This window comes from Etheostoma cragini, chromosome 3 (genome assembly GCF_013103735.1).
Source record: "Etheostoma cragini isolate CJK2018 chromosome 3, CSU_Ecrag_1.0, whole genome shotgun sequence".
NCBI lineage: Eukaryota > Metazoa > Chordata > Actinopteri > Perciformes > Percidae > Etheostoma > Etheostoma cragini.
In genome coordinates this window covers 26,478,682-26,504,497 of record NC_048409.1, presented here as the reverse complement: position 1 = coordinate 26,504,497, position 25,816 = coordinate 26,478,682, and the positions used below count along the sequence as shown (strand labels likewise).

Here is a 25,816-nt window from a genome sequence, read left to right as displayed (position 1 = left end):
TTGAGGCAGTTCCGAAGGCAAAAGGGGGTCCAACCCGTTACTAGCATGGGGTACCTAATAAAGTGGCCGGTGAGTGTACATTACAGAAAATAAAAACTTCCTAAGGAACACACTATCATGCCATTAGACAGGCTCATGTCTCATTGTTCACTAAGGGCAGCAAGATGGTGTTTGCACTAATCAAATACAGTAAGTTTATTTCACCAAGACGGAATCACAAAGTGATGTTCTGTTACTATTTATGACCTTGTAGAGGCAGACAAGCAAAATGAGACTTCAATACAGAATCGAACAGCTCACCTTGGCAAAGAATTTGATCTCTTGTTCATGTGGTGACTTCTCCACTCTCCCACTGCTAACTACAGCCTCTGTTGAAGGGTAAATAAATACAAGTCAGCTCTCAGTCAAAAGGTTCATGTTGGAGTAAGCGGTACGCAATGAAGTGGTACGCCTATGAGAAGTCCCTCAAAGCAAACAGTACCAAGATGAGCAATGAACTCCTGGGCAATGTCCATCCATTTAAGAAGCTTCTGGAGGAAGCCGTAAGCAAAACGCTTCTCAATGGAGGAAATGTCCTGCTCCATGTCTTTCAGTCCCCTGGGGATGGAGAAACGAGAGAAACAAATAGAGAAACACAGATAGAACTGGGTCATTCTTGTAATGCGGAAACATTTCTTACCCACGAATAACTTCTTCATATTTTCTTTGAATGCTTCAAATCTACAAAGGTCTTAAATGATAGATTAAGCTCTTCTGTATTACATAAACAGAATAATGCACATATAAAATACTTTTTTGGACCATTTTCAAATTAGCTCAACATGTTCCACCCTGTTACAGGGTCTATATACCAAAACAAATTAATCCACCCATTATTATTATTGGATTGGACTATTATTTGCGTGCCTGAGATCAGCATATATGTTTTTTTGAGTGCCAGAAAAAAACTTTTCAGGGCTTCAAGTCAGGGCTTCTGTTCTATTGTAATATAATAACACAAAAAAACAAAAAGCTATAAGGCCAAAATGTAGTTGCATAACAGAAATAATCCAAATACAAGTATCAGACGAAATGCTAAACTTAAAATAAAAAGGTATAAACATCCTGCGTACCTTGTCACAGCATATCCATTTAGCTGGAGGAACTTGAGCAGGTCCTGGGCCTTCTCCCTGTCCCTGGCCTTCTCCTTAGCCGTCAGGGTGTCATAAGGCACAAGCAAAGGATGGGTGCCACCACCTAAGAGAATTCAGTTTTGGACTCAGACTGCAAACTAGCAACCTCCACTTAAAAAAACCATCTCAGATGTGAATGTGAAGTAGAAAACCCATCTTACCTTTGGATTGTAGCTCCAGCTTCTTCTTCCTGCCCCAGGTGTTGTGATAGTTCTCAGCCAGCTGCTCAGCCATGGACTGTGTTGGTGAGGGTAAGGAAATTAAATCACCAGGCTGAAAAATGTCTAAGCAAAATATGAGGCCTGTCAGTGCTGTGAGGGAGAGATACATACCTGCAGCTCTCTGGACAGGGCCATTCCTGTGATATCTATTGGCTGAGGGTTGTACCCGTGACTTGGATCGTAAGTGGCCTGAAAAAAGAAAACACGTACAAAGAATGGGTGACCTCTAGAGTATTCCAGAAAACAATAACTGCTTTAATTTCACGATTACATCATCAATTTAAGTACACTTAAGCGCAGAATGTTTATGAATAATGATATCAATGGGTCAAAACAAATAGGCCTGTTTATTTTTACCCTCTTTTTAGTCCAGGAAGGTCAGCTGAGTTCATTATTATTATTATTATTCCCATATTTTTTCCCATATTAAATAATATTATAAGGTTTGATAATAGCGGTCAAGATAGAGGAGTCTTGACCAGTAAGAATTCAATCATTGCTTTTGTGTCCTGATACCTAATACTTTTTGTATTTTGCACTCCTCTCTTTGTTACCTGAGCAGTTTGGGAGATCTTGCGAGTGGCCGCCTTCTTGTCGACTTCCACCTCCCCATCCCTAGCTTTATCCAAGGTCCACTCCCAGGCCAACATGGCTTTGATGGATTCTTTGATGGGCCAACGATAAATCTCCTTGTCCTGAGAAACAGAGAGAAGAGGAAGCCTATTTAGAATGTCGGAAGATGTTAAAACACATAGTATTAGAGATGACAAGTTCTTAGGTTTAATCAGATCTGAAAGCAAATTTGGGCCATTAACTAAGATTATTTAAAGATTGGTACCTGTGTGCAGAATATCAGGATTTAGACTAGACAGAATTATTACCTTTTCAGAGAATGTTTTGTATGGCCGGAGCATGGGGTGAGTCTTCGCATTTTCATCCAACACCTCTCCGTAGGTCCAGTTGTTCTGAATCTATAAAAAAAATACAAAAGGTACTTGTGCTTTCAAACAAATAAGGACTATATTTATATTTGATGATTCACATTTTTCATAACTGACCTTTTCAAAGGCCCATCTGTCATGAGTGTGCTCTGCATACTTGTTCATGAAGGCATCCAGCCTCTCTGGTATGATTGTGCTGTGAATAAGGGAGCTCATATTTAGGATGAGGTTATGAATACCATTTACTATTAAGGTAACTTAAGATGTAGTAACCTGCAAATTACGCTTAGAAATTACATTCCAGTTCCCTGTTAGTGCTTAGGGCTTGTCACCTCACATCACCTTCATTCTAGTCTCGCATTGCCAGACCTATCTCCACAGCGTTTCGGAGTAATGTCTGGCTCTAACACACATACATTCCAAGAGATAAAAAAACAGTCTGGGTTGTTTGCATTTCTTTAAACCAATCACAATCATCTTGGGCTGCGTTAAGCTCCATCTGCCGTGACAGTGCTTCTCCAAAAAGGTCTTGGGAAGGAGGTTTAGGTGGAACATTTGCATCCCAACAAGAAAAACACCAAATTATATATTAAATGAAGTTAACTGTTGACAATACAGTAAGGTGAGCTATTTAAACTAGCTGGAGACATGGTTAAAACGTAATTTAGTCTTACCTGTGTATTGTGTGTATTTCGTCCATAGCAATTTACAAATCAATTAAAAAAACTCCCAGTTAGATAGTAAATGCCGTAAACATAATTCTTTGTAAATCTATCATTCTCCAAAACAACCAACCAGGCCTGTCTTGTTGCACGATCCAAATGTTCTGTTTTCAGCGTGTAGCTTGCTAGCTCAAGGTTGTCATTGTGTCCGAATAAAGTTTGAGAACGGCAACACAGAGAGAGCGGAAGGCTAGTGACATCTGGCAGGACATCCTGGAAATGTTGATCCAGACTACCTTCACAGAGTTTTTTACTTAAAAATGATAACGAGTTCAAATGTACTGTATGTTTTGCTGTTATATATACAGCATCATTGTGCATTAAAGAGCATTAAACAAGTATTTTTTTTAGTAGGCCACTGTGAACTATTTAAGTACTGTCTTGTATTTTTCTGCTCACTTGGTGGTCTCCACTGGTTTGGGGTCAAAGTTGCCTTCAGCATCCACAGAGGCCTTCTTCTCAGTGTGAGAGGAGTAGGTGGCATCCACATAATCTGGCGGGATGGCTCCGGCTATAGCACAGAGGCAGGGCATGGCGATCTTGAAGAGTTCTAAATCATATTTCTAGAGTTTGGATGACACCAGAAAAGTCACGTTGATAATGACATGAGCTTCAAACCTCTGTAATCAAACAGTACACACACTGTGGATGAACACCAAGACATTCCTCTCTCACCTTGTGCGCCAAAGATTCAAAAATTCCCCAAAAGAGTTTTCGAGTAAGATGTAGCTCCTCCTCTGAGGTCACCCCAAAATTAGCCCATCCGTTAGGTAAGCAGTAGTACTTCCAGCAGCGCTCATAGTGATTGGTCAACAGCTGAAACAATGAAAATCCCAGAAGGAATTTTAATATTTGGTATTCGCAAGTAAAAGGGTAATTGCTGTTTCTAACAACTCTTAGCAAATCCAATTATCACTGTAATGTAATCTACATGTTGGTAATGCATGCATTTCTGTGTTTGAACTGATTGCACTTTAAACACAGATTGAGTGTATATGTTTCTTTTTACTTTATTCTAGTCCATAGTCTAGTCTATACAATTTTCCATTGATTGAGAAAAAATAAATAAAACAAATACAATAAATTAAATAACAGGAAACCTTGAGGGGCATCTTTGCATATTCGTTGAGGATGGGCACATCAAATACCAGCCGTCTAAGCAGATGCTGCAGCATGGAGGGTCGAAGGTATCTGTGAATGTAATAAAATGCTTTATTAGAAATGTAATGTAGCAGTTTAAAATGGGATCTTGTTTCTTTCGGGCTTCTATATAATTAAGTACATATTTAGCAAATTAAAAAATAATAATAATGATGATCATTCAGATGCCCAATAATCAATAATTCACACGTTACTAAATAGAGACATTGGGATCAGTACTGACTTGCAAAGCGACATGAGGCACTCCTCAATGACGTCCCTCTGAGCCTTGGTGAGGGCTCGGCCACGGGACAAGCGATAGATGGTGTGAAGCATGGAATCTATCATGATGGCCCGGTGTTCCGTCCCAGCAAACAACGGAGCACACTTGGTGAGCAAAGGCAGAACAGCCGAACAGAGGTAGCGGTTCAGTGCCAAGGCCATTTCAGTCGTACTGAATGCCACCTATAATCAGAGTGAAAGACAGAAAAAAACTATCTGTACTGAGTGCAATACTTTAGGAGACATGTGACTAATGACACACATCAACAGACAGATTTCTGGAGTTGACAGAAGTAGAATTTCTCTTGCTGTTTTTTATCTGTCTTTTCCAACTTACCGTGTCCAGAGAGGCTGCAGCTCTCATGTCAGGCAGGAAGCCAACCTCCAGCACATGAAGCAAGAAGTCCTGGTTGTCAATACCATAAACTCTGTCAAGAAACAGCACCATAGAGGCCTTGTGGTCTGGGACAAAACTGGCTGACATCTTCGGCTCCATAACCTGACCATCTGTGGTAAAAAAATCATATATGCAGGGTGTTGCAAAAAGTTATACTGTACACTTTCAAAGTGTGTCCATGCATGAGTCTGTCTTAGTCACTAACCTTTGCCAAAGGCAGGAATCTGGACGGATAAACTGATGACTCCCACCAGGTCCTCTATGGGCACAAGAGACCTAAGGATGGCCCTGATTCTTAGAGCTTCACCTTTGCCTGCTTGGATCAGCTGTAGAAACATGTTAGACATGTATGAGATGTATGGATCTACCACATACTAAGCAAATGTGCCTGAAAGCTAAAGAGTAATCAATGTTAAGAAAAGCCGTTCTACTCACATGCATCTCAGGGGCACAGCGACCCAGCAGATCGATGAGGGCAGAGTAGAAGGACATGATGGCATTTCCTAGATGTACACGGTTCTCCTCGTGCTGTTCCTCACCACCAAACCTAGGATATACGTCTTAATAACTGATTTTGCAGAGCATAGCTTTCAAAGCAAACAAAACATTACACAGCATGTCCATTATGTCATTTTTCTAGAGTGTTATTAGTTATTGATCTAATATTTATATTATAATATAAATAAAGTTTGTATTTATATTATAATATAAATCACACCTACGGCGCCAACGCTTACATGAAGCGTCTGTCTTTTTTGACAGTGGGTCCATCCCTTGCTGGATCCTCTGAGATCTTGATGGCTTCCTCCATGGCAGCCAGCAGACCATTCCCGCCCTCTCCTCTCAGGGCCGGACCGAAGCACTCAGGCCGACGGATGAGCAGACGCACAACAACATTGGCGTTCTCTTCCACGCTTTCCCCTTTGGCGAGCAGGTGAGCAAATGTTAATGAGACTTACGCACAAGTCACAACCACAAACGTAATCATTAAATAGAGGGTGCTGACCATTAACAAAGACAGCAAAGCGGAGGAAATCCAGGTATCTCTCTCCTCCGCAGGGGTTCCAGCCAATGTCAGGGTAGCCCTTGGAAAGGAGCATTGGACACGTCTGCAGTCCACAGCCTGCCAGGTATGTCACCACCTACATCACCACGTGTGAGAAGAGACACCAAGAGATTATAAGCTAACAAGTCTACCGTACCAGTTCATGTGTTTTTTGACATGTGTTTTTTTTTTCTGCTACCATTTCCAGGTCCTGCTCTTGTAGAGCTAAGGCCAGCTCATTGTTGTCGATGCAAGATGCTGCAGCTACATCCAGAGGTGTGGACCCACGCATGCCTGTAAATGTAAAATAAGAAGTCTGCATTTGTTTGTTCTTTGCGTAATACTACACAGGCTCATAAAGAAATGTCCTACAGTGGGGTTTGAAAGTTTGGGCACCCCAGGTAAATTTGAATTAATGCGCGTGAATAAGACAAGAAAAGATGGAAAAATCTCCAAAAGGCATCAAATGACAGATTAGACATTTGTATTATATGTCACTTGTTTGAGGTTTCTTTGCCCATTCTTCATTACAAAAGTCTTCCAGTTCTTTGAGATTTCTGGGCTGTCTGTCACACACTGCTGTTTTAAGGTCTATCCATACATTTTAAATTATGTTGAGGTCAGGAGATTGTGAAGGCCAGGGAAAAACCTTCAGTTTACGCCTCTCCTGTAATCCACCATGGATTTTGAGGTGTGTTTAGGATCATTATCCATTTGTAGAAGCCATCCTTTCTTTAACTTCAGCTTTTTTACAGATAGCATCAAGTTAGCATACAAAATTTACTGTAATTTTATTGAATCCATTTTTCCTTCTACTCGTGAAATGTTCCCTGTGCCACTGGCTGCAATACAACCCCAAAACATGACTGATCCACCCCCATGCTTAACAGTTGGACAGAGGTTCTTTTCATTTAATTCTGTGCCCTTTCTTCTCCAAACGTACCTTTGCTCATCCCGACCAAAAATATCTGTTTTAACCTAATTGGTCCACAGTACTTGTTTCCACAATGCATCAGGCTTGTCTATGTGTTCTTTTGCAAACTTCAAACGCTGATTTTGTGGTGAGGACGTAGAAGAGGTTTTCTTCTGATGACTCTTCCACAAAGACCATGTTTGTACAAGCATCTCTTCATAGTGGAATGGTGTACCACAAGTCCAGTGTCTGCCAGGTCTTTCTGGATGGATCGTGCAGTCAAAAGTGGGTTTTGACTTGCTTTTCTCACTATCCTGCAAGCTGTTGTGTCTGATATTTTTCTTGGTCTTCCAGATCTTGCTTTAACTTCTACTGTTCCTGATAACTGACATTTCTTAATGACATTCCGAATAGGGGATATTGGCTTCTGAAAACGTTTTGCTATCTTCTTATAGCCTTCTCCTGCTTTGTGAGCTTCAACTATTTTCAGAAGAACCCATGGTGCTGATTGTTGGGGCAAGGTCAGATGAGTCTGGGCATTTAAAACCTTAAGATTGACATCACCTGGTCTTTCCAAACAACGATTGAGAACAATCCATGACACTGTCAAGTCTCAGCTTTCCAAAGGGGGCAGTACAAGGTACTAACTCTGCAGGGTGCCCAAACTTTTGCAGACGCAATTTTTTTGTGAATGATGGAAATAAAATGTATCTTATTGTGACATATTATACAAATATCTAATCTCTCATTTGATGCCTTTTGGAGATTTTTCCATCTTTTCTTGGCTTCTTTATGCACAATAACACAAATTTGTACCTTGGGTGTCCAAACCTTTGAACCCACACGTATTTCCAGTGGATTTTTCATTTATTGTGTGTTAATTTGTTTAATATGATAGTAGAAGGTGCAATATGTAGATGCTGCTATTGAATTGAGGCATATCAGACATTTCTTTTAACAGTAAAGTGCTCATAGTATTTTTTTGGAACTGTTTCAGTATTATTCTAACTTTAACTCTGTGTTTGACTGTTCAATTTCCCATGCTTATTAAAAGAAAAAAACGTATTGCCGGCAATTCATATCTATGTTCTCATCCATCCTTGCATAGGAATACAGAGCAGTTTGTGTCTCCTGTTATAATGCTCAATGACATGATTTATCTGTTACACAGTAAATATTTAACTTTATTTATTTGTTTATTTATTGTTTATATTTTATTTATTTAAAATCGTCTCTCAAATCGTATTCGTAATATCTTTCTCCAAATCGTTCAGCCCTACTCTACTACAAATAGCGTGATATGGGGCTGACACTGACCCAAGCCAATGCCGCTGTTTTGTAGCAGGTAGCTCAGATGGTCAAACATGGAGCGCTGGTTCTGCCGGCTAATACGACAGAAGTAACACAGGAAACGACAGCAGTTGGTCACCATTTGTGGGAATCGAATCTCCTGGAGAGAAAAAGGGAAAATATGCATTCTGTCTACCTTGGGGCTGCAAGACATGCACTCCAACAATGATATTAGACAAACAGAAAGAAGTTACCTTTGAGTCTCCTCCACCGCCCAACACATTGACCATTACTTCCATTACAGTCTCATGCATACCAAGAGCTCTCATTAGATTGGGGTGTTGGTAGAACACCTTGTTGTTCATGATGTTCCTGAAAGAATAATGCATCCATAAAAAATACATTAGTTAGATTCACTGGTCAAGTTGACAATGTAAACAAATTGCAGATTGCAGGGCAATGCAGGACAAGCCTGAAGCTTTTTCTCAAAAATAAATTACTAAAGGAAAAATACAAAATAATAATATAAAGATTTTGATATCAGTATCACGTCCTATCTTTATCACAACTACAGCTGCTGGGAAGTAGATATCTCCCCTCACACTGACCCAATGCTCTGGATCATGAGCCTCTCCTCTTCTGGGCCCATCTGGACAATAAGCAGCGAACGTATCTGTCCCAAACACTCAAGTAGGTCCATGGTGTCCTGAACAGACACAGCATTGATTGCGTAGGCTTTGGGCAGTGCTCGGATCAGCTCCCCAATGCCGTCATACTGTCTGTGGAGCAGGCTGAACATCATACGGACAAGCTCAGGGTTCTGAATAAACGACTCCTGGGCCCAGTGGATCATGGTGTGGGAGATCAGTTCCTGAAGGGAGCCTTGGTGAAGTGGACACAGAGAAGAACGGTATGTCTGTTGTGTCATATCATGTGTTTGATGGTTATGGATTTAAACAATTTGACTTTTGCTATTTTTTTTAGATAATAATATATATAGATAATAATAATAAATCCAATTATTATAAGTCCTACAAATATCTAACAGGTTATTTGGCTGTTTCTCTTACTGGGTTTTGGATCCTCCTCAACCTCTGGCTTCTCCTCCTCCTCCTTCTTGCGCAAGCTCCTAATCTTATCCACCAGACTGATAAGTCTGCCTCTCAGTGAGGAGTCCACCTCTTCCTCCTCTGCCTCCTCCTCAATATGTATACCTGTGTGTAAAATAGAAAATTCAGCATTTAGAGTCCAAAATACTTAACAAAGGTAATTAACAAATGTACCAAAAACACAGCATTAGTGAGAACTTCTCACCGCAGTGAAGCAGGAGGTCAGTGTGGAACTCTACCAGACTGTCCCGCACCTCCTCAGGCACCGGACTCAATTCATCCTCCGGACTGTGCTTAAAGTTGGTCAGCAAAAGAACCTTGAAGGGGAATACAGTAAGACAATCCCGTCTGACTGGCTTCTTCTTGTTTGGTCTGAGGCATTTTATCAGCTTATTATCACATGTCAAAAACCAACCCCGAGAATTTTTGGAACAAGCCCATCTCAACGTCAGTTTTCACTGTCCTTAGAAATAAAGTGTAACTATAACTCAAGGAATGAATATTATCCAAATCCAATTTGAATTCATACCCCATTGCGAATATATGATTGTAATTCTGTTTTGATTTTTAAAACACTGTACCTGGTCCTGGGGTGGTGAACGGAACTCGCGAGTCTTGCGTGCAGTCTCAGCAGCCGACATAGTGAAGGCTCTCATTAACAGGTTGTAGCGAACACGCTGGTTTTTCTGAACACTATTGACAAAGCTGTCTGAATAGGCCACAATGCCTTCCACTCTGTGTCGCAGCTCACAGTCGCAGAAGTACTGCAGGAGTGTGCACATCTGATAGAGATAATACAAAAAAGAGTTGTAGATGTATAATATGTACAAATGTAACATATTTTAAGAATATGAATTCAGTGCAAATGCATACAGATGAATGGGAGACATTGTTTAAATATAAAATATAATGACCTGCAGTTTGACAGACTCTGGTAGCTTCATCTGGAGTAAACCCTCTTCCAGACCATCCTCCTCTTCTTTCACTTCTGCCTCCACTAACTCTGCCTCCATCTCCTCCTTCTCCTCCTCCTCCTTCTCTCCTTCCATTTTTCCTTCTTTGGCCTCTTCCTCCTCCTTCTCCTCCTGTTCTCCTTCCTCCTTAGGCTCTCCTTCTAAATCTTGCAGCTCATCCTCTCCCTCATCACCAACCCCTTCGTCCTCAAGATCGGCCTCAGTTTCCTCCTCCTTTTCTTCCTCGCTTATTTCAGCGGCTCCACCCTCCTCAGCTTTCTCTCCCTCCTTCTCTTCCTCCTCTTCCTCCTCCTTTCCACTGAAAACATTTGGATCAATCATCTTGAGGATGTGCTTGGTGTCCTCATCGTTGAAGATGCCCATAATGAGCAATGTACTGATCAGCTTTAGGATTGGGACAAAGTGGAACTCCACACTGCCTCCAACAGGATCGCGCATAGCCTGGCTACCATCTAGCACAGCCTCTGTTAACATGCTAATTGCCCTGGTCTTCAGCTCCTGTGGGTGGAATGATAAAATTAAGCAAAAGACAACTAAAATGTAATTTCATTTTTCCAATGAAACCTGTCTCTAATCTCTTACCTGCAGGGGGAAAACAGGACTAAGGGTGTACAAGTCAGGGTCTGTGCCAACAAAGTTGATGGATGAGAAATGCAGTTTGGGCCGTAAGCAGGTGGTCAGTCCGACACCGGGGAGGGAATGGGCCTTCTTTGCATCAGGATAGAGGTGGATGCTGAGAGTCTCTTTAGTCATGGGGACGATAAACTCCCTGTTGGTGCCCAGACGCGCTCGTTTGGCAGACTCCAGGTGAATGCTGATGAGCAGGTCGTAGAAGCCACTGCGGAGAGGTCCAGGCAGGTAAGTGTTCTCGATGGCATAAAAAAGCTGTGATTCATCCACATGGCTGCACAGAGCATGAGCCACTCGATTATTGCCAAGTGCGCACACAGCGCAGTAGAGCATAAGAGTGTGGTAGTGGAACTTCATCAGATCCTGACGCTCAGACAGCTCGAGGATATCAATACACCTGAGAAACAAAGACAGACTCAAAAATCAAAACTGATCCGGTAACATGGCTGAGCAATTATCATAACAAAAGGAAACTGTTACAACTGGAGGTAAATACATAAATATAAATTCTCCAGATCCACAGGATCATTATTAATGTCATTAAATGTAGTTTGAGTATCTGCAGAGGGCCTGTTGGGGATATCGTCTCTGACCTGTTCTCCTCTGGGATGTGCAGAGCCATCATGATGAGAGGTTCAGTGCACTCCACCATCCAGCCCAACCTCTCACTCACTCTGCCCACCTCCGGGTTGAGAAAGTGATTAGGCATACGACTCCAGATAACTGGGGTCAGCATCTGGACATCTAGCCTGGGAGGGCACTGGGGGACCGGGTTTTTACGTTCACTGCGGAACATGGCTGCCGAGATGGGCATGATGTTCTGAGAGGGAGGAAGAATAAAGGGGTAGGAGATAAAACAGGTTAACAATTAAACTAGAAAAGGGAGAAAGCAATGGGTCTAACAAGATACAATAAAATTAGGCAAGCACATAATTAAAAGAATGGGGCTTTTTATACATCAGATTTAAATGAGATCGGGTTCAACCTATGTTAGACCAATTACGATGAGACAGCTGTCACTGGTTAATCTCTAGTTCGCAGAGACTCTAGTCAGCAGTGTAGATCCATACACTTTTACAATCTTATAAAAGTTTTGATCTCAATCGTAATGGAGTATGAGAGGAAGTAGGCATAAAGAATATTTTAAGCCAAATAGTTGGAGTAGTTTCTGATAGTTTCTGACCTTGAGTTTTCCCAGCTCCAGCTGCACCAAGTTCTGATTAGAGGGCTGAACGAAGACGGCAGGGAACAGCTTGGTGTTGGGCTCCACCTGAAATAAAACACCTCTGGTTTTGCAGCGCCACAGTGTAACATAACTCATCCAAATCACCTGAAGTCAAGTTAGAGAAATATGGATACAAATACACACACAACCTATACTGTGTAGCCTCTTCTAACCTGGTAAAATGTGTTAATCTCCTTTCCATTGGCTGTAAAGGTCATCAGACCAGTTGCCAGGTCGACCAAGCAGCCAACCACCATGTCCTCCTGGCTGAAGCGGGTCTGCTGATTGCTGACCAGGTCCCCTCCCCACACCATATAACAGTTACTGTGTTTCATACTGCAGAGAAAAAGCAAACACACCTCTTTGTTAAAACTGAAGTAATTTTTTATGTCTATTATATGGCAGCTGACACATTTTACAGGTGATCCCAGGTGCATTACAGCACAAAGACACAATAGCAAAACAAAGGGGAGAATAAAGAAAATGGAAAGTAACACACTGACAACCACCTCTTACCAAGTTAACTTCTGACATTTTAGGTTGGAAAAACATCTGAGGATTTTATGTCCTAGAGACAATTTTGTTCTTTTTTTCACAGTTGTTTACCTTTGAATGTAAATAGTTGCTGTTATTACAACAGTAGAAAGAGATGTTTTATTTTTGGATAATGTAGCATAAAGAAAACATAAATGAGGTAGAAGAAAGAGGCCCAAGTATTTAACCTTGGGGGACACCACAAAATATGAAAGATGGTTATCAAGTTCCTTAATGATTAATGAATACTGTTACTAAATCTTACACATTTAGGTAACTCTAAGATACAGTTACATCCCTAGATATTTACAGTTATTTGTTATTGCTGTTTGTCCTTACTGCCACCAGCGTATGAAACAGCTAGCCTAAGTCACATTCCTAACCCCTTGATTTGTTTAAATATTGTCTCACTTGCAGGTACCTAAAAATCTTTTCCAAGTTTATGATCCTTCTGTAGGGTTTCAAAACTCTAAAATACACCTTTGAGGACAAAAATAATAGGTAGTTAAACCTTTTGAGATCCAAATCTTAAATCTGCCAATGATAAAATCATAGGCACACCACCTCATAATTTTAGAAGCGTCTCCTAATCCGCAAATTTTGACAATTACCTGTCCGAACTTTAGAACATTACTTAATAAGTACATAGACTGAACAAGTACTGGCATTGCTGTTGGAAATAGAATACCATTAAAATGTGGGAAAGACTAACCTGTCATGTATGTTGCCTTTGTCATCTCCCACGGTAACAGTAACAGTGCGGACTTTGGAGAGGTCAAAGGTTGGATCATACTGGTGGTAATCAGGAGTAACCCAGCCAACCCACACACCAGAAGGCTCCTGCCCAGCAAAGATCCTCACAGAATAGTAATACTGAAAATAGAAAAAAATTGTTGCAAGAAAAATAAGTCAAATTGGAATATCTAGAGATGCTACACTAACTTAAATATTTTGCACATAATGTAGGGATAATTTTAACATGTGCTGTACATCTAGCATTAGCAAATGATAATGATTAGCTCACAGTGGTGGTATTCAGGATGGTGTCAGGGTCATCTCTGTCATCCGGGACCACATCTTCCACCAAACGTGGCACCGTTGGAGGGGCAGGAGGAGGGGAGAGAGGTGTCATGGCAGCCTTCTTGGCCTTTGAGAAGAATCTAATGTGCACAGAAGAAAATCTTAAGGGTGCAATAGACAACTTTACTCACTGCTAAATTAAATTGAGATCATTTTTTAAAAACTAATAAAAAAAACACAAAATGTGACGTTAACAAAACTATCTATTGTTGAGATGATTCAAGCAGCTGCTGGTGGCTTGACTTGTGATGCTGCTCGGAAGAAGTTTGTAATTTGATATTAAGTTTTTAATAGCAAACTGAGAAACTCCACAGAGTCCTAGTGGTGATAAACTCTCTATTTTTTATACTGAAAAGATGGATAAATTATTCACATAATAATCTGCACATTTGATACTAGTACTAGTAGTACACCACCTGCCACACATACCCTTTTTTCTTTCCCTTTTCTGACATTGTGTCCTTCTCGTTTTCCATAGAGATTTCCTTAGGTACAGACGGCTCCTTCTTTTCATCATCCTGCTCCTTGCGGCCGGCAGACTTCTTCAGAACTTCAAACTCTGAGTCGGGCTCCACCACTACCACTTCCTCCTCGGGTATGGTGAGGGAACGTGTGAGAGGGGTTGTGCCTGCGGTAATCTTGAAAGTCTCATGAAACTGGACGGGCATGCTAAGTCTGAGGAACAGCATATCAGTATTGGCGTTCTGCGAGCCAAACGTCTTGTGGGTCAGTTTTAGACAGGGGGCGCTGTCCACAGTCCCATCCACACGGGAGACCTGTGAGACAACATGTTTCAAGATAAATAAATGATAAGGTTTTAGAGTTCTAGCTTCATTAAACATATAACATGTCACTGAGTAATTACCTCAATATGATTGTGTTCGTTGGGTACAGGCACAAACTGGGGCAAACTTTTACTGAACCACATGGTAATGTCTCGCTTCATATTGATGGCAAAAGGTTCAAATCCTTCCTGCAGGCCACAGATGGCAAAGTATCGCAGGCTGCTTACATTTTGCCCAAGATTAATCCTGCCAACCTGAGACAGGCCCAGGGTGCACACTGGTATAAAACCTAAGGGGTAAAACCACAGGAATGTTATTGGTAAAATGATTTTTTAATAGCTTTAAAGTTGTGCTAATATCTTATATAAATTTTAAACGAGTTATGCCCAACTAGGCTTATGTTAAGAGACACTTTCTTTCATATACTGCTACTGGTGCTGATCGCAGAAGGTAAAAGGACTCTTACCTTCCCCAATTTCAATGTCTTTGAACGCCATGTCCGAGCCTGAGTCACTGATCAACATTTCTCCGTTGAGTGTGAACATGATGTTCATATCAGTCAGGTCAATCATACAACCAACCACATCCCCAGACTGCCACTGGCGACCGAAGGGTTCATTGCCAACATGCCATCTCTGAGCCTGGAAATGGTTACAATAAATAAATTATCTATACAATAAAACTTCCAATTTCCATTCAAAAGATAAAAAACAGAGGCATCATTGCCAGGTGGGCTCTTTTAATCTTTTCTGACTACTTAAACTTGGTTTTTATGTCTATTTTCATCACTGAAGTGGTTTATTTACTAGCACCACTTACAATTTACAAAGGCACATCACATCTTGAAGTGTCTTCAAAATTCAGTATTTTTATTAGTGGGCAAAACTAAAGAGTGCATTTACTTAAAATGATACACATTTTTTACATATTAAAAATGTTTTGGAAAGAAATCTACTTAATTTGAAACCTTTTTTTCTCTTTCATTTAATACCCATTATGTGAATGAAAGTGTCTGAATGTCTTAACTGCAAATCCGTCAAATACAACTACATCACACCCCAGACTGTTTGGGTTGTAACAAAAAATCCCATGTTGCATTACAGTAAATTGAGCTGGCTGCGAGCTAACCTATAAAAATAGTCTGGGTACAAAAAAGATCAAATGCAGGTATCACATGCCTGGAGAAGTTTCAATACTACCCGGTATTTTGGTCGATACCTCATAAAGGTTTTGAGTACAAATACCAAGCCATAATTAATTTCCCCAGTCTAAACTTGACTACATTAGACTGACACTGATTTAACTAAGGTGAACCAAGGATGCAGACTGACCTTATTGCCGTTAAAGACGTATGCGAGTTCATCTGCTCCCAGTTCAGTGTCAGAGCGGACACTCGGACGGGCCCAGCCCACTCTCATCTCCCCCGTGGTTACAGCCTCAAACTCAAAGTACCACTTCCCTTGGGTGATAGCGTACGACTTCTCTGCCCTGAAGATTCGTACCTTATCCCCGCGAGTGTTCTCGAGGCCATGGCCAGCTGCAGGGAAAGAGAAAAAAAATGACAAATAAAGATGAAGAAATAGTCCTAGTGGGGGTTAACGCACCCATATTATACTCATTTTCAGGTTCATAGCTGTATATTGAGGTTGTACCAGAATAGGTTTACATGGTTCCATTTATTTTTAAAAAAAACATATTTTTGTTGTACTGCACATTGTTGCAGATCCTCCTTTCACCCTGTGTGTTTGGGTTTCTGTTTTAGCTACAGAGTGAGACATCTCACTTGTTTAAGCTACAGAGTGACACATCTCACTTCTATACTATCTTTGTTGGGAGTCACACATGCTCACTAGCTAGGTAATATCCCATTAGCTAGATAACTCTTTATCCAACTTTGGTCAGTAAAAGGCAGGATTAGCTGGGAGACTTCTTCTAAACGAGGGCACACTTGTGGAATACCTGCAGAACAGGGACATGGAAGTAGTTCTTTTGTAGATTATGGTGAACTAGTGTATGCTACAGTTAGCCATCTCGTCTTGGCTAGTTAAGTAGAAAGCTGTGCAGATTTTTTAACAGCTCGCCCGGAGACGGAAGGTAGAGGACATTCAGAAACCTGTATCTCACTAAAAACACATGGGTAGTTTTTTTGCAAGTTTGTATGCGTGTGGAAGCACCAGAGATACAAATTAACACGCCAAATCCCAGAAAAGTGATATGGGATATTTTATAGTATGGGCACTTTAAGGAATTTTGACATTGCTTGATATTCTGTATTTAATCAACAAATGTTGCCTTGATGTAAGTTGACTCACTGCTCTCCTGATCTGGAGGCTCAATGTTGTAGCCATAGCCAATGAGGGTGCGGACAGCGTTATTAACACTGTCTCGGTTGGTTTTCTTAGTTCTCTCGTCCAGCAAGTTGTAAGGTACCAGACGAGGGTTTCGCTTATTCATGATGTCCTGAGAAGCAAAACAGAATACAACTTGATATTAAAATTAAAAAAGGGGGTGACTAGTTGTACATTTTATTACAAAGAAATCATTAAAACTTTAAAGCCTAAAAAGCCTAAGTTTGATTACACCTTTGTCTGAAGGGACATGGTCTTAAGATAGATCCTCTGGTTAATAACGGATTTATTATGAATTGGAAATGGATACCTGCACAATGCTGTAGGTCCATCCTTGGCGTACCCGGTCCCTTGCCCAAACATTATGCCCATTTTCTGCCAGTTTTTCTACAAGCTGGTTCTGATTTGGTGTCAGTTTGACATGGCTGAGATCAAGGGGGGCAGGCTTGTACCCATTGATCATCACATAGCTAGAGGAAAGACAGAAGTTTTAATTCAGATATTCTTAAAAGATAATACAGACAGTTAGTTTTTACAGCCAGAAATATCTTTGCGGCCATACGTCTTGGGCAGCTTGATCTTCTTGAGATTCTCCTCTGCTTTCTCGTCACCCATACCAACATGGCAACCCAGCGCCAGGAGAGTTCTGTGGGATAACAACACAGGCATCAATAATCACACTCAAGGACATTAAAAGTCCTCCTTTTATCTTCACATCTCTCAAACTGACACCTCTACAGAACCTTAATTACAACTCACTTGAGAGTCTCGCCAGACATTTGCAGGTTGTAGTTCCTCTCAGGTTCAGGGAGACTCTGGAAGTCCACCAGACACGGATGGAGTTTCTTGTTGTCATCCCTGAACTGTGGAGGAAGATGACAGTTAGTTACTCACTAGTAAAAAAATAACAATCACCAATTAAGTTGTGCTTTGTTTGCCTCAACAGTCCATTTCCTACACCAAGATGTATTTTAGCCTAAAAGGGGGTGAATCTTCTACCTTTTAACCAGAAATATTTAAATAAATTGTTCTCATACTGTTTGTTATAACTGAAGAAACGTATCAATAAAGATTTATTATCTAAAGATTATGCTGGAATTTAAAGAGATAACACAAGTCCCTTTAAAAAAAAATAAGATAAGCAACATATTGGGCCAATATTAAACAATGAACTACAGTCTAATGCCTATTGTAAAATAAATACATACAGCACATTGCCAAATATTGCTATCACATTACTGAAGAGCTCCAAATCCTCTAAATCTGAGGTTGTCAAATCTAAACTCCTATACTGTTGCATCTGTATTGCGGTGGTGTCTCCATACTCACACTCCCATAGGTCCAGCCCTGCTCAATACGAGTGACAGCCCAGAGCTCGTGAATATTCTCGGCTAGCTTCTCTCGGATACGTTCCAAGTGGGGTGGTAACACAATCTATACAGCAAAGGAAAGTTAGAAAACACAGAGAACCATACAGGTTGTAGCAAATACTTTAATGACATGATCAAATTCCGATTTTTAGGTATGGGGCTTTCACCTGAACAGTGTCCACAGGGCAGGGGGTAAAAGAGGTGTGGGTGAGAGATAGCGTGGGACCCAACAGGTTGCGTACACCATGGAAGTCGTGCTTGTACTCCTTGATGGGTTCAATACGCATTCTCTCTCTAGGCAACACAGCCTCATAGCACGGGGCGTAGCCAGGCGGTGGCATGAACTTGAAGTCTCCATGACGACCGCCAAGGAGGAATCGAGCCCTGAGGTGACAGAAACAGAGTAGGTCCAAATCTTTAATTATTTGACAGAGATCTTTATGTACTTCTTAAATCCTGTACGGCAACAGTGCCTTGATCTTTATAAGACTTGCAATAAAGAAAACATTGATTTATTCTCTGTGCCAATTCCTGAGCCTGTATTTGCTTCACTGCTCGCATCATGCAATTTACCATTTGCCCCATCTCAGCACTTGGAGGGATAATTACACACAGCAACTGTAAAATCTCTTTTGGGTGACAAGACAGTTTAGAGGGATTATTTGAGAGATAATTTTGTTTGTAAGTATATTCTGTCCTTTTATTTTGTCATTCTCTACGTGTACTACTACATTAGTAGGACACTATCCTCCTAATAAACCGTTAACTCTGCCTCTCCACATGCTTAATTGCATTGCATAAATAGTTGGTACATTAATTCACTGCTGTACTGCTTAAATTAGGACATTAGCATGCAAATCTGTTGAATGTTGAATACATACCAGTTTATTTTTATTTTGTACTTACTTGACTCCAGCAGAGAAACTGATGACAGGGAAGAAGAGGCCGTCCACATTAAAGTTTTCAAACATGCCCTGGACTGGGTGGCCGTTAATACGGAAAGAGATACTAGGCACGCTCAGATCCAGACAGCAGCTGACAACGTCGTCAGCAGACAGGCTGTGTGCGCTGGGTGCAGCAACCTGGCGAGGGACGGTACCTAAACGGTACAGCGGAGAGCGGGGAAGTCATGTAACAAGACATACAGAATCATGGAAAATAGTATAGTAAATAAGTTGAGGGAATTATCTTACCTGACCATAGATTCAGTCCATCGTAGCCATAGGAGTAGAGGTCATCTCCAACACCGTTGCCTCCCCAGCCTTCCCCTCCTCCAGGGTAGGGGCTGTATCCCTCGGTCATAGCCCAGCCCACACGCAGGTGGCTGGCCTGCCCCGTCACAAAGGGTTCCACATAGTCTACCATCATCTCAAAGTACCATTTCTTATACTGTGTGGACCCCTCACATGTACCCAGGAAGATGTTGGGTCTTACACTGAGCACACAAGAAGAAAAATATGAGTTAAAGAAACCTCTGACAAATAACAGCCTATAGCTTCGGTATTGTAGAAAAACTTAACGGCAGTTCACTTACCTAGTGACATAGTTTACAATGTTGGTCTGCAGCAAGAGGTCACGACCTGGGAGCAGGTTTTCAGTGATGAGGTTCTGGTTGGACCTCACAGCTACACCATTACACACACAGAGAGAGCGCAAGACATCCAGGACCTAAAGGCAGGATGAGACAGTCATTACTATAACCTCTACGTTTGAATGTGGCAGAGCAGAGGAGTCAATTCACACTGTCCTCCACTGGCTACAACTGCTATAGGAATTCTATAACCAAGAATTGTTTTTATGAGCCCAACATGCCCTCAGGATGCTATAACCTTTCCAAATCACTACCTGCTAACGTGTCTCGATCTGCAGCTGGAGCCCATTAATTTCTGCCGGCTAATGTTACTCTCCCACCCCGTTCCTGGCAGTGAGAAAAGACTAACCTTGTGGTTCCTTCCATGCTTGTCCAGAAGAGAGATTATGGATTTAATGTGGTTCTCCTGGATGATGTTCAGAACCTCAGGGCTTTCAATTAGCACACAGTACAGCACCTCAAGAATACCTAAACACATAGAGAGGAGAAATATGATCAATTCTAAACATTTCTGAACAGCAGTAACATTAATTATGTAATAAAGCTAGTAAATTAAAACATAGCATTAATACCAATAGTTCAAAGATTTCTTTTTAAAATGGCTTAAAAATCAATAACATAAAGCACTTCCTAAGTGAAAAAACGTTCACCCATTATCTATTCAGAGGATATTTCCATTCAAATCCTGTTTAGTCTTCAGCATAGACATTTGGTGACACAGATCTTACAAGCTCACAGCAGTTTAAAGGTTTAATAAGTCAATTCTAAAGGATCAACTCTAATTTGTGGGAGGTGAATAAGTGGGGTACATCGGATACCTGAAGAAGCCTCCAGACGGTCCAACTTGCTGACCAGCCAGTCCAGGTTGTCACAGAACAACGCGCAATTAGAGCGGTTTCCTCTAATTAGAGAAGCTGTTCAGTAGAGATACAGAGAGTGACATAAAGTTACTTTATTTAATGCAGATGACATTCAATGTGTACTTTAATTTTTCTGGTAATGTATTCACCCAGCAGCTCATAAAGAAGGTTGACAATCTCCTTCCAGGACTCAGCAGCTTCCTCCCCGGCAAATTCAGAAAAGTGTGCAGCCGTGTTGTACACATTCAGGCGGTCGATGCACTCCAGCACGATGGTGATCATTCCCTAAGAAAAAAAAAAGACAAACACATGGGCAACAAAAAAGGTTATGCAGACATCATTATTATATGTTTTAAATGTATTTCATTGACGATCTTTTGGTGGCAGTACTGCGACTTTGTTAGCATTAGGGTTTAGGTTAATTAAAAGACGGGGGGTTAGGCATGGCACTGTAATGGTTCAGGTTAGGGTTAAACGCTGCATTATGTCAATTAGGGTCCTCACAATTATAGCCATACAGTATGTGTGCACTCATCTTCTGGGTACAAGAACTCAAGATTTTGTAAACGTTAAATTTACAGGTTAAGGTTTTGGTAAGGGTTGGATTTAGATATGAAGTTAGGGTACCTGTGGTGGAGGTTATGGTGAGCATCTAGGGAATACATGCAAGTTATCACAATGTCCTTAAAAGTGATGAAAAACAAGTATAAGTGTTTGTGATATTATGGTAAAAATCTTTTTAACAAAACTGCATGAGAGCTTAAAAGTCCTCAATGGTGTCAAAAGTGCAAGTTCCCGTTTGCATAGTGAATATATTTTAGTTATAGGACCAGACAGTAAAAATCAATAGATAGTCTGAAGGTGTGTGAGACTTTGCAGGCAGAATGCTGATTACCTCCTCTTGGAAGAGGTTCTGTCGGTTGCGGAGGGAGCGAAGTTTGGTCTGCTTCTCTTCGTGCTCCAGTTCCTCCTCAGGAGGACGGAAGTAGAAGATGAGATCCTGAAGAGACAGGATGACGCCCTCCAGAGGAAGCGAGGCAGCCCCAGGTGACTTGTTCTTTGCATTCAGAGAGTCCAAACCCCTGGAAGAACACAAGTCAGCAACAAACGTAAACCTTTTTTTTTCCAAACATATCCTTATTCAAAGTTTGCATATTTCCAATTAAGATATGGTCACATTACAAAGCTATGAACACCATACATGAGAGCATATTAAAGATGTCAGGTAAAGTCTAGCTCATTCCAGTAAGACTGTTCTATGAAGATTACTGCTTCCTGTCCATAAAGACAAATTACTCATCCCCCCACATTTTAAAATGTATATACACTTACTTGTTGAACTGCCTGAAAAGGCCCATGGTGCTGAAAATCATTCGAGCAGCCTGAGATTCTTCAGTTTGGGAGCGGGATACAGTTAGGGCATCGTCCATGTGACCCTCCTGGTGCAGAATGACCTGGGGACATGGACAACATAAATTACAAATGGTATCCCTCAGTTCTCTGTGTCCTTCTCCAGTGTGGCCTGCTTCAGGTGGCTGCGTCATTTAATAGCTATACAAGTGTGTTTATATTGTCTTTAAGATACTGGGAGAGTTTAAGAGCTCTGTTTTATCTCATATATCCCATAGATATAATAGATTAACTGAACTCTTACTTATCCCCCCTCAGTATTATACATGTTGTGTATCATTATGAAGGACTTTTACAAATCAATAAACCTCACAGAGCTTCAGCCAAGCAACTTCAAAGACAAATAAATGCTCCATGAAAACACTTATGGCAACAAGGTGTTAACAATCGGGATTAATTATTTGAATAGGAGTTTGGACGTGACCATTGCAACAATACCATTGCACACATAATCATTACTTGCTCTGTTTTTTATGCAATATTAACAATTATTTTGTGGGCTTTTTTTGACCTTTATTTAATAGGTTAGCTGAAGATGGGAAAGGGTGGGGGGGGGGATGACATGCAGAAAGTGCCACGGGTCAGACTTGAACCAGGTGCGATATGGCGCACCCCTTGGTGCCATATTAGGACAGTTTCTATCTTATTTTAATCCCCAGAGTAGATCCTAACCCTTCTCTTCATCATTCCCAAACGGGCAGCTTTGGCATCCAGGGCGGCATATGTGAGCCACAGGCCTGTGGACACATGCTGGACGAAGCACATGGACTCCCCATACTTTATCTCTGGAATGCCCATCCCCTCAACATCACGCTTTGGAGCCACCTCCACCTTATCCTGCTCAGGAGATCCAGGAGGAAAAGAGGGGTAGGAGGACATAAAAGAGAGGTTGATGAGAGAAAAAATTATATCATAACAATAACCAATGGCCAGAGTCCAGAGAAACTAAAATGTTTATTCTGACCTTTGAAGCACGGAAGCAGAAAGCAGAAAGTTTGGTGTTTGCCTTTTCTGGGTCGACCACCAACAGACCCTTCTCCTCATCCATACACAGGTACCTGCCTGTGGTGATGTGGCGAATACGGAAAGACTGCCCCCACTTCATGTGGCCACCACTCCAGCTGATCAAAAGTTAATCAAAAAGCCAAAATGAATGTCTTTCAATTACTGCTATGTTATTATCATGACCTGGAGGTTAACTAGTAACCAATACATACAGTACATGTAATCACCGTTTGAATAACTATATGGGGGGATACTCTTAGTTTTTTGACTCACCAAAAATTTCAAGCATATCTGGCACACAGTTTAATTTCTTAGGTAAATGCAATGAGGGGACAATTACCAGATTCTGAGGGGCTCCAACCTCCACAGGGATCGAGCCTGACTGCACACAGCACCGCCTTCATAGTGAGCCATCCTGTAGCAGAGTCAGGGCAGAGCCACATACAATCATATGGTATCAGATCAACAGGATATTATGCAGCTCAGAATCACTCTGCATCCTCTTCCTCTCACCTGCGCTTTTCTTCTCCTTCCTCTGGTGTAGAGATGGCCAGACACTCGTCCATGTGGCCGTGGAACAGCCTGAGAACGTGACCTCCTGTCAGAAACCCTGAGAGGAGGAATACACACCACAATGAGTGTGTAAGTGTCTCTTTATGTTATGTTGAATGTAAGCTCACAGATAATATAACTATAAACACGTAGATCGTGGGGATGCACAGCACTGGCGGCAGTAGAGCAAAATGTTTTTGGCAGGTTTGTACCCTCAGCTAGTTCGCATCCGGAACTAATTGGATTCATGTTCCACAGAGTCTGCATGAAAGAGGCATCCACCATCAGATCCCCACTGGCGTAGGACAGGTGCTGAGAACAGAGGAGAAGATCGAATTTAGCACAGCTTATGCATGTCTAAATCTTCAACGGTGGACGGAGTAGGACGGGCCTTACCAGGTATCTCTCAGAGGACACGCTGACAAGGATTAGGTCGTCACCCACCCTGACCTTTTCACCTTCTGACCTTTGCTTGGAGGCTGGATGAATGGTCCACCAACATGCCTCACCTGCAAGAAGAAGAGAAACCTAAGTTTCCCCACAAAGATTGAGACTTGACTGATATGTTCACCCCGAGTATATTTAAACAACACCATTACAATTTTTCTATTTTCCAGCCAAACTGCAAAGTGAAATGAAAGCACTACAATAGAAGATATGCACTGCTGACTCCATTAATGCCAATTGTACTACTTATTGTACCTACTTAACAAAATTCAAAAACCTTATTAGACTCTCAAATTAAACAACCACAATTTAACAATACTACTTGAGGTTAATGAGTTTCAGTAATCAGTTAAATGCAGGCTTAGAAAAGAGCATTCAGTTGTGTCTTGAAAAATAATTTCCATGTTTGGTTTTACCAGTGGAATCCTCTTGTAAGCCCACGTCAAAGGCCAGCTTGTCCGTGAGTGACCGAGATGTAGTCAAACAGCTCAGGTACTGGGGGAGAAAGTTTTTATTTCGGGACATGACCACAACTTTGCCAAAATACAGTTAGAAATTTTGCTGTAAACTTCAGTAAAGCGACTGTAATCAAAGCCACCCTTTCTTCAATTAGTTTTTTATTTGAAAATCTTTCATTATTTTTTTAAAACAACTTTGGATGCAGTCTTACCATGCCTGAGTGGTAGTGTCTCAGAAGGATGGCATGACCGTACAGTAAGGTACGATGACCTCCACCTTGGGATGACTGGAGGGGAAGAAGATAGAGAGATATTGAAGAGACCAGCTTGTAACCATCTATACACTTCAACTGTACCTTGATCAGACAGGGAGGAAAAAAAAGAATATATTTCCAGAGGTCATAGGAGCTTATTAATAAAAGTCCACACTGTCAATAACTGTAATCACAACACATCATCAACTTACAGCGACACTGTTTGTTTAACTGTATTTTATAATTCTATCTAGTATGTAGCACTGTATGTTGGATTTGACATTGCTGTATCTAATTATAGCAGTTGCACATGATTAGTAAACATAGACTGTTGAGTCCAAGTATATCCTTTGGGGACCAATAAAACGATCCTACTTTCGATCTTATTTTAGTACCTCTGTACAGGAAAGAACAGAATTTGATGGATGGCAAAGTGAATGTAAACAATTATGGCAAGGTATCACAACAATGTGACTGACAAACCACAGATTATAATCTCACACAAAAGGCAAAAATAACATTAATCCATCCTACCATACTTCAACATCCATCAAGGATGCAAGAAAACACAATTACTGCAACAGTTATAGATAGACTAGCCAAAACACCATTCACTCCAATCAACAGGAAGATGACAGGATGAGTCAGGGGAAGGTATGTATGTCAAGTGGTAGCTCTATACCATTAGGCCTAGTCTGTATTAGCGCTAGGCTTTGTTAGGACAGGTGGTGGTGTGACATTTTGTGGTTGTGTGTGTATGTGTGAGTTAAGAGGGATTTAGACCTGTCCAGAGCTCTGGGGGTGTCCCGTTTCCCCATCTACCCCTGACAGAGGTGGGTGGGACGGGACCCCCCACTGAGCTTTATTGTCCTGCTATTCTCATTCTCCTGCTCACCATTAGAAAGGCGTGGCCTCATCCACATCTTAAAAGTCCTGTGAAGCCAGGAAATGACTTAACAAATAAAATGCGGCAAAAAGTTAGCCTCTCTTGGGTGCTATCTTCATCTATCTTTAAAGCTTTAGTTTAATGTTAAAATATTCCTAATTTCATCTTGATTTTG

The 25,816-nt window shown here is 41.2% G+C and overlaps 1 protein-coding gene across 11 annotated transcripts in view; it reads right to left on the bottom strand.

Annotated features, from left to right (window-relative positions):
* Positions 1-25,816, bottom strand: part of ryr1b (ryanodine receptor 1b (skeletal)) — a 79,348-nt gene that overhangs the window by 33,022 nt on the left and 20,510 nt on the right. For all 11 annotated transcript variants that reach the window (XM_034862408.1, XM_034862399.1, XM_034862463.1 and 8 more), the window contains 57 exons: positions 24,714-24,788; positions 24,460-24,538; positions 23,993-24,105; positions 23,809-23,908; positions 23,558-23,654; positions 23,385-23,459; positions 23,004-23,160; positions 22,712-22,876; positions 21,962-22,083; positions 21,525-21,711; positions 20,779-20,914; positions 20,588-20,683; positions 20,119-20,237; positions 19,713-19,846; positions 19,372-19,613; positions 19,085-19,277; positions 18,346-18,562; positions 18,138-18,242; positions 17,568-17,671; positions 17,371-17,454; positions 17,119-17,278; positions 16,773-16,920; positions 15,792-15,997; positions 14,927-15,101; positions 14,541-14,749; positions 14,105-14,451; positions 13,620-13,755; positions 13,308-13,468; positions 12,235-12,397; positions 12,020-12,106; positions 11,430-11,656; positions 10,789-11,233; positions 10,147-10,704; positions 9,814-10,014; positions 9,438-9,549; positions 9,194-9,337; positions 8,732-9,005; positions 8,378-8,495; positions 8,151-8,283; positions 6,120-6,214; positions 5,882-6,017; positions 5,613-5,796; positions 5,311-5,422; positions 5,081-5,201; positions 4,816-4,985; positions 4,441-4,661; positions 4,157-4,247; positions 3,732-3,872; positions 3,456-3,619; positions 2,452-2,530; positions 2,275-2,364; positions 1,948-2,088; positions 1,505-1,582; positions 1,334-1,409; positions 1,113-1,236; positions 482-597; positions 301-368 (listed from right to left, as the gene is read on the bottom strand). In XM_034862408.1, coding sequence (XP_034718299.1) covers positions 301-368; positions 482-597; positions 1,113-1,236; positions 1,334-1,409; positions 1,505-1,582; positions 1,948-2,088; positions 2,275-2,364; positions 2,452-2,530; positions 3,456-3,619; positions 3,732-3,872; positions 4,157-4,247; positions 4,441-4,661; positions 4,816-4,985; positions 5,081-5,201; positions 5,311-5,422; positions 5,613-5,796; positions 5,882-6,017; positions 6,120-6,214; positions 8,151-8,283; positions 8,378-8,495; positions 8,732-9,005; positions 9,194-9,337; positions 9,438-9,549; positions 9,814-10,014; positions 10,147-10,704; positions 10,789-11,233; positions 11,430-11,656; positions 12,020-12,106; positions 12,235-12,397; positions 13,308-13,468; positions 13,620-13,755; positions 14,105-14,451; positions 14,541-14,749; positions 14,927-15,101; positions 15,792-15,997; positions 16,773-16,920; positions 17,119-17,278; positions 17,371-17,454; positions 17,568-17,671; positions 18,138-18,242; positions 18,346-18,562; positions 19,085-19,277; positions 19,372-19,613; positions 19,713-19,846; positions 20,119-20,237; positions 20,588-20,683; positions 20,779-20,914; positions 21,525-21,711; positions 21,962-22,083; positions 22,712-22,876; positions 23,004-23,160; positions 23,385-23,459; positions 23,558-23,654; positions 23,809-23,908; positions 23,993-24,105; positions 24,460-24,538; positions 24,714-24,788 — 8,811 coding nt within the window. The remainder of the gene's footprint in view (positions 1-300; positions 369-481; positions 598-1,112; positions 1,237-1,333; positions 1,410-1,504; positions 1,583-1,947; positions 2,089-2,274; positions 2,365-2,451; positions 2,531-3,455; positions 3,620-3,731; positions 3,873-4,156; positions 4,248-4,440; positions 4,662-4,815; positions 4,986-5,080; positions 5,202-5,310; positions 5,423-5,612; positions 5,797-5,881; positions 6,018-6,119; positions 6,215-8,150; positions 8,284-8,377; positions 8,496-8,731; positions 9,006-9,193; positions 9,338-9,437; positions 9,550-9,813; positions 10,015-10,146; positions 10,705-10,788; positions 11,234-11,429; positions 11,657-12,019; positions 12,107-12,234; positions 12,398-13,307; positions 13,469-13,619; positions 13,756-14,104; positions 14,452-14,540; positions 14,750-14,926; positions 15,102-15,791; positions 15,998-16,772; positions 16,921-17,118; positions 17,279-17,370; positions 17,455-17,567; positions 17,672-18,137; positions 18,243-18,345; positions 18,563-19,084; positions 19,278-19,371; positions 19,614-19,712; positions 19,847-20,118; positions 20,238-20,587; positions 20,684-20,778; positions 20,915-21,524; positions 21,712-21,961; positions 22,084-22,711; positions 22,877-23,003; positions 23,161-23,384; positions 23,460-23,557; positions 23,655-23,808; positions 23,909-23,992; positions 24,106-24,459; positions 24,539-24,713; positions 24,789-25,816) is intronic.